This window comes from Bos mutus, chromosome 19, assembly GCF_027580195.1.
Source record: "Bos mutus isolate GX-2022 chromosome 19, NWIPB_WYAK_1.1, whole genome shotgun sequence".
Lineage (NCBI taxonomy): Eukaryota > Metazoa > Chordata > Mammalia > Artiodactyla > Bovidae > Bos > Bos mutus.
The window spans coordinates 61,916,629-61,923,733 of NC_091635.1; the positions used below are offsets into that span (position 1 = coordinate 61,916,629).

General features: G+C 37.1%; 1 protein-coding gene across 1 annotated transcript; it reads left to right on the plus strand.

The window, feature by feature from the left end:
- The first annotated feature begins 5,744 nt into the window (after positions 1 to 5,744).
- On the plus strand, positions 5,745 to 6,662 carry LOC102281321 (olfactory receptor 4C3D-like). Its single transcript, XM_014483275.2, has one exon. It carries the CDS (start codon positions 5,745 to 5,747, stop codon positions 6,660 to 6,662), a length of 918 nt encoding a protein of 305 aa, XP_014338761.2.
- Positions 6,663 to 7,105: the final 443 nt, after the last annotated feature.

Sequence of the window (7,105 nt, forward strand, 5' to 3'; positions counted from 1 at the left end):
ACTCTGCGTGACACCATAGACGACAGCCCACCAGGCTCCCCCATCTCTGGGATTCTTCAGGCAAGAATACTGGAGTGGGTTGCCATTTCCTTCCAATGCATGAAAGTGAAAAGTGAAAGGGAAGTAGCTCAGTCGTGTCCAACTCTTCACGACCCCATGGACTGCAGCCTACCAGGTTCCTCCATCCATGGGATTTTCCAGGCAAGAGTACTGGAGTGGGTTGCCATTGCCTTCTTCGCTCAAAACACACTGCTGCTGCTGCTGCTAAGTCTCTTTCAGTTGTGTCCGATGCTGTACAACCCCATAGATGGCAGCCCACCAAATAATAGCAAGCATTTGGGTTTAACACATTTTCAACGAGCTGCTCAGAAAGGGTCAGTGTCTCTTTGTGGTATGAATTACAGTTTAGTCTCCAAAGCCATGAGACTTTGTATCCAAAGATCCAAACATCCATAGGCCTGATCCAACAACACACATGTATATATCCCACCACACACTCAGATTGTATCCAACCTCATGTTAATCTCTATAACTATTTACACCAAGATGCTCAATCTTATATAGGTTTCTACCAAGTTGCAGATATGTGCCTATATGTGAACACACCCAGATTCTGTACCTGACAACACATGGGCAGTATTTGCCTATGGATATTGGAAGGACTGATGCTGAAGCTGAAACTCCAATACTTTGGCCACCTCATGCAAAGAATTGACTCATTGGAAAAGACCCTGATGCTGGGAGGGATTGGAGGAAGGAGGAGAAGGAGTTGACAGAGGATGAGATGGCTGGATGGCATCACCAACTAGATGGACATGAGTTTGGGTAAACCCTGGGAGCTGATGATGGACAGGGAGGCCTGGTGTGCTGCAGTTCATGGGGTCACAAAGAGTCAGACACAACTGAGCAACTGAACTGACTTAACTGAGAGATGAGTTTGCATATGCATATACCTATGTATTTGATGTGATCACACACAGGCCTGTGTCTATTATGTATATGGGGTGTATTTTTCCTTTCACTGCTCTGCATATGATCATAATGAATTTAGGGAAAGCTTAACTAAACAATTCTTCTCTTCCGTATGGGGTGGGCAGAGGTCATTGTCTACTAATCAGCATATTGCTGGGCTTTACAGAGGGCAAAAAATGACTGCAATTACATGAATGATGCCTTGGCAGGGATGGCTAGAAGATCAGGTTCTTCTGTATACAGGACTGTGTGAACCATGTGTGAGAAGAGAGGTCATCAGACTTGTAAAAGAGCAGTTTAGGACCCTCAGAGGGAGGAAGCCAAAACTATCAAGTCAGGTAAGCATCATCCCAACATTGTATCAGCCTGAAGTCCTGGATCTCAAGTTTTAAATCCAGACTGCTTCTACACATGGAAGGAAGCAAAATGAAAAGGTAACCTTTAGGATGTGAGAAAATTTTTGCAAATCATGAATTTATGTAGAATTAATATCGAAATATATAAATAACTTCAACTAAATAATATAAAAGCAAATAACCCCATGTAAAATGGGCCAAGAACCTGAATAGATATTTTTCTAAAAAAATTATACAGATGCCAAGAGGAACATAAGAATGTGCTCAACATCACTAATCAGGAGGAAATGCAAATCAAAACCAAAGTGAGATGAAACCTCACACCTGTTAGGATGGCCATATTATATATATATAGCAGACTACAGGGCTTCCTCAATGGCTCAGGGAGTAAAGAATCAACCTGCAGTGTGGGCTACACAGGTATGTGAAGTATCAGTACTATAACAGGATACATAATTTTAAATTAGTGAACATCTAAAAACAGGATTTAAAAATCATGCTTTTGGAAATGGTAGATCAATTTAAAAACCAATTATTGTAATGAACATTTAAAAATCAGATAGTTACCTACCTAAATGTTTAATTTACACAACACTAAATATTAGGACTTTATAATAAACTCTTTCCATCAAATACATAAATGTGTAGGTGGTCACCTCTTTTTCTCTTGTCACAGTGTTTTGTCTTCATGTTGACTCAAAAGAGTTAAAAATTAAAGATGAGTGCCATAAAATTTCCCTCTGCTGTTTAGTTAACTTACATGAAATAATTGGATTTTGACAGGATCTGCTAAAGATGGTGAAATACCCCTGAGGTCCTATTAGCCACAGCTAAGTAACTTTACAGATTTTGCTGCAACAGGAAATGTGGTAGTACTTTTAAGGCTTATCCAGAGGTGCCATTTATAAATAGGCAAAGTCACTTATTGTAGCAGAACTAGTTGTAATTTTTAAATCTTACAACTTTTCTTTCTTGGTGAACTAACAGCTGCCTGAGTCCCTGGCCATGGACCTAAGTCAGATAAGTTCATAGGTGAGAATTTCTTTTTTTCAAGGAAATCATATTGTCATGGACTCTTTTAAATGGATCTTACAAAGCATACAATAGACTCTCTTAAATGGATCCTACAAATCATACAATCACTCCTCACCCACACTTATCTGACATTTAAATACATTTTGCAGTATACAAAGTGTTAAGAAAGACTCAAATACAATACTATCAGTTTAGAAGTGAAAATGTTTTGGGTCTTTTTCTTACATATATACATACATATATATATATATATATATATATATATATATATATATATAATATATAATGCATATATAAATTAGTTTGAATTAAATTAGAATAATTATACAATTCACATCTGCATTCAAAATTTTCTCAAGTGTATATTACAATTTAAGATTGTCCATCTGATATTGCACAGCTTTAAAAAAAGCTCTATAAAATCTACATATTTATCAAATGGATGTACTATAATTTACATCTTTACTATAATTCACCATTTCTCCAATGCTGAACATTCCATGTCATTTCTACATTTTTCCATAGTTTTTAATAATTGTGTTGAAAAAATTGTGTGAATTGTGAATTGTGTTTGTAAATGTTGATTTTTTTTTCCTTTAAGAAAACTTTCCATTAGGGTTTATTCCTAGAAAAAATAGTCTGGATACAAAGAAATGTGAAAAAAATATATATTTCTTCATAGTTATTTTAAAATATATTTATTAATTACTTCTAATTCTGACTTATATGTACACACCTACATCTCTTTTCTGGTCTGTCAGAGATCCCACATCAGAATAAGGAAATACAGTGAAATTACTATACTTGGTTTCTACAGAAGTGTACAATTTTCATCTTAGCAAAAAAAAAAATAATAATAATAAAGCTCTTCATTTATTTTTGAAAGATACACATATATATATATATATATATATATATATGCAGAATATATTTTACTATGTTTGTCTCCTCTCTAAGTTCCCAAATTTCTCATTCTATTAGTAATTCAGTATCCTGTAGCCAGGAATAGTGGATGATGTTTGCTATGAGAAGATGTGGAAAAAACAAAACAAAACATGAGAATGCATGTAGCATAAACACAAAGGAGTAGAAATTGTATTTCTATCATGGACGAATGCATTGCTGCTCTTTGGTAATGAGATTTCAGTTAGTCAGGGTATTTAAAAGGGACACTCTTCATGACTTTGTGGGAACAAAAAAACATTCATATACATAATAAGTGTCCAACAGATATCTGTTGAATGGATGAACTTGTAGTATGTACCAATCGTAAGTAATAGACTTTATATGTGCTTGTCTGTGAATGTAAGTGTGTATGTATAGTGTATTATCTATCTAACTTACCTAGCTGACTAGTGCTTTCCGATATCCACATTAAAAATTTATTTTTAGAACTTTGAAAATAAATACTTCTTTCGATGAAAGATCCTCAACCCCTATGCAAAATCTTTTTTTATCCAAGTCTATAGAAGCTATGTGTTAGTAGCTTAGTCATGTCCAACTCTTTGCAACCCCAAGGACTGTAGCCCACCAGGCCCTTATGTCCATGGAATTTTCCAGGCAAGAATACTGGAATGGGCTGCCATTTCCTTTTCCAATAGAAACTATAAATTGATTGAATATGACTATGTTTAAATTGAATGTGGAGTAGGATTTTGAAGGATAAAAAATATCAAATAATGAACACCAGTTTGGGCTTCTCTGGTAGCTTAGATGGTAAAGAATCTGCCTACAATTCTGAAAACTCAAGTCCAATCCCTGGGTTGGGGAGATCCCCTGGGAGAGGGAATGGCTACTCATTCCAGTTTTCTTGCCTGGAGAATCCCATGGACAGAGAAGCCTGGTGAGATACAGTCCAGGGGTCACAGAGAGTCAGACAAATTAACAGACTAACAGTTTCACCTTCACTTCCAGAGACTCGTAGACATTTCCCTAAGCTCTCTGCTTATTATAGATATTTAACATCTTTCCATAGTTACAGTTGAGGGTTCAAATGTAAAATCTCATGGATGAGGGAATAGCACTTACCTCTGTTAGATACCAATCAGCTTACAAGATATATCTGAGAATTACAGTTTTCAGACTCAGAGGTGGAGAGGAAGGCTCCTGAGAATGGGACACCGAGATGAGTTAGCATGGTCAAACAGAACTAGAATCAAGAGGAGAATCAAGAATGCATGTATACAGCACAATATTTTCTCAGTAAATCACACATTACAAGTCTACAGAAGCTGTAAACTTATTGAAAATTGCATTATATTGCATGTGGAATGGAATGTTGAGTAATAAAAAGTGTAATTTTACAAATGCCATAATTATCTTTACCAGCTGAGCCACAAGGGAAGCACAAAAGTACTGGAGTGGGTAGCCTATCCCTTCTCCAGGGGATCTTAAGGACCCAGGAATCAAGCAGGGGTCTCCTGCATTGCAGGGGGATTCTTTACCAACTGATCTATCTTGAAAGCAAAATTACCCTGTAGCATACTATTTCCTACAGACAAGTAAATATTCTCATACTTAACCCATAAAGGGTGTTAGAAACTATTAAACTAAGGTGAAGCTTCCTTTCAAATGTTTATTTATGTTGCTCATAAAGTAGAGAGTAATGATAAACACATCAGGAGAAAACAACATTCGAATTCTTCCTATGATTATGGTCTCAGGAAGCAGGCATACTTTATCCATGGAAAATGGCAATTCAAGCACTTACTCATCACCTAATAGGTTTCAGACACTGTCAATATCATGCCAGATATGATAGTAAGTGAGGAAACACAGCTGACTAACTTATGTGATCTGCTTGGTACCAGGTAAAGTGTATTGCAATTGATAGATATATTTCTCTAAACTCCCTATTTATTATAGATAGTTACTGATAGTATCTTTCTTTCCATAGTTACAATTGAAAGTTCACATGTAAACTGTCATGGAAGAAGAAATAATTATTACCTCTTTGATACAAATATAAACTTATCAGATATATCTGAAATTACAATTTGTGAACTCACAGGTGAAAAAGGACTGAAAAGCAAGGAACAGTAAGATGACTTAGCAGAATCACATGGAGTTGGAACCAGGAAAAGAGTCCAGATCTTATGTAGAGAGCCCAGTATTTGCTCAGTAAATTACACATCAACTATTGCCCTCTATATGTTTTACAGGGACAGGTGATGGGTGTCTGAAGAGATGGAAAGCATCATGGAGAAAAAAAAAAAGACTTGAAACAAGTACTGGGGCAAATGCCAAGGACATGCTCCACAGTTACAGTGGCTGAACTATTGATTTCCTAAGAAATTCAGGCTAAATTCTTTCATGATTAATATGTATCAGTCTTTATTCATTTGTAGGAAATTCAGTTCCTAGGAGAATGTCGCTTCCTAAATGGATGTCTCAATGCCTCCTAAAAATGTGACTGAATTTATTCTCTTGGGACTCACACAGAATCCACTCCTGCAGAAGATACTCTTCATTGTCTCTTTGTTCATTTTCCTGTTCACTATGATGTCCAATCTGCTCATTGTCATCACCATCTCACTCAGCTCTGCACTGTCAAAAACTCCCATGTACTTCTTTCTCACTCACTTGTCCTTCATAGATGCCACCTTGACTTCTGTCACCACCCCCAAAATTACCATTGACCTACTGTACCAGAGGAGATCCATCTCATGGGGTGGCTGCCTGACTCAGCTTTTTTTAGAACACTTCCTCGGAGGAGCAGAGGTCATCGTCCTCACTGTCATGGCCTATGACTGCTCCGTGGCCATCTGCAAGCCTCTGCACTACACGACCATCATGCGACAAGGGCTCTGCCAGCTCCTGGTGGTGGTGGCCTGGATCAGGGGTATCCTGCATGCCACCATGCAGATTCTTTTCATGTTCATGTCTGAACTGACCTTCTGTGGTCACAATGTCATTGACCACTTCATGTGTGATTTCTTCTCATTGATGGAACTTGCCTGCAGTGACACCTATAGACTTGGAATGGTAGTGGCAGCTAACACAGGGGGCATGTGCTTGCTCATTTTTTCCATACTATTTGTCTCCTACATAGTCATCCTGAGCTCTTTGAAATCTCATGGCTCTGAAGGACGGCGCAGAGCCCTCTCTACATGTGGCTCCCATTTTGCAGTAGTGGTGCTCTTTTTTGGTCCTTGTGTATTCACCTACATGCGTCCTGTGGTCACTTACCCTGTGGATAAGTGGGTGGCTGTGTTTTTTGCAATCCTTACTCCCATGTTAAATCCTAGCATTTACACAGTGAGAAACCCAGGTGAAAAATGCTGTGAGGAGTTTGTTTAAGAGGAGAGTAGCTTAGGATGCTCAAAATGACATGAAAGTTATGATTTATATACAAAGGGAGGATTATATCTGTTGTAAAACATTAAATTTAAGAAATTTTTCAGATGATTTAGTGGAAAAGAAGGGACAGAAACCAACATTTTGTTGTAGCCTGGAGGAAGAGAGACTAGAATCTGTCCCATGATGCAAGGGTATGGCAAACTGTAGGCATTTTTTAAGCACTTTTTTTTATTCTTTTTTAAAAATTTTATTTAGAGGCTATTTTAATATCTTATTATTAAATTTATTTTTAATATTTTATCTAGAGGCCTATTTTAATTAGAGGCTAATTACTTTACAATATTGTATTGGTTTTGCCATACATCGACATGAATGACTTTAATGTACTTTACCATGGCTTCAGTGTTCATGTTTAAACTGCAAAATAGGCAATGGAAAGAATA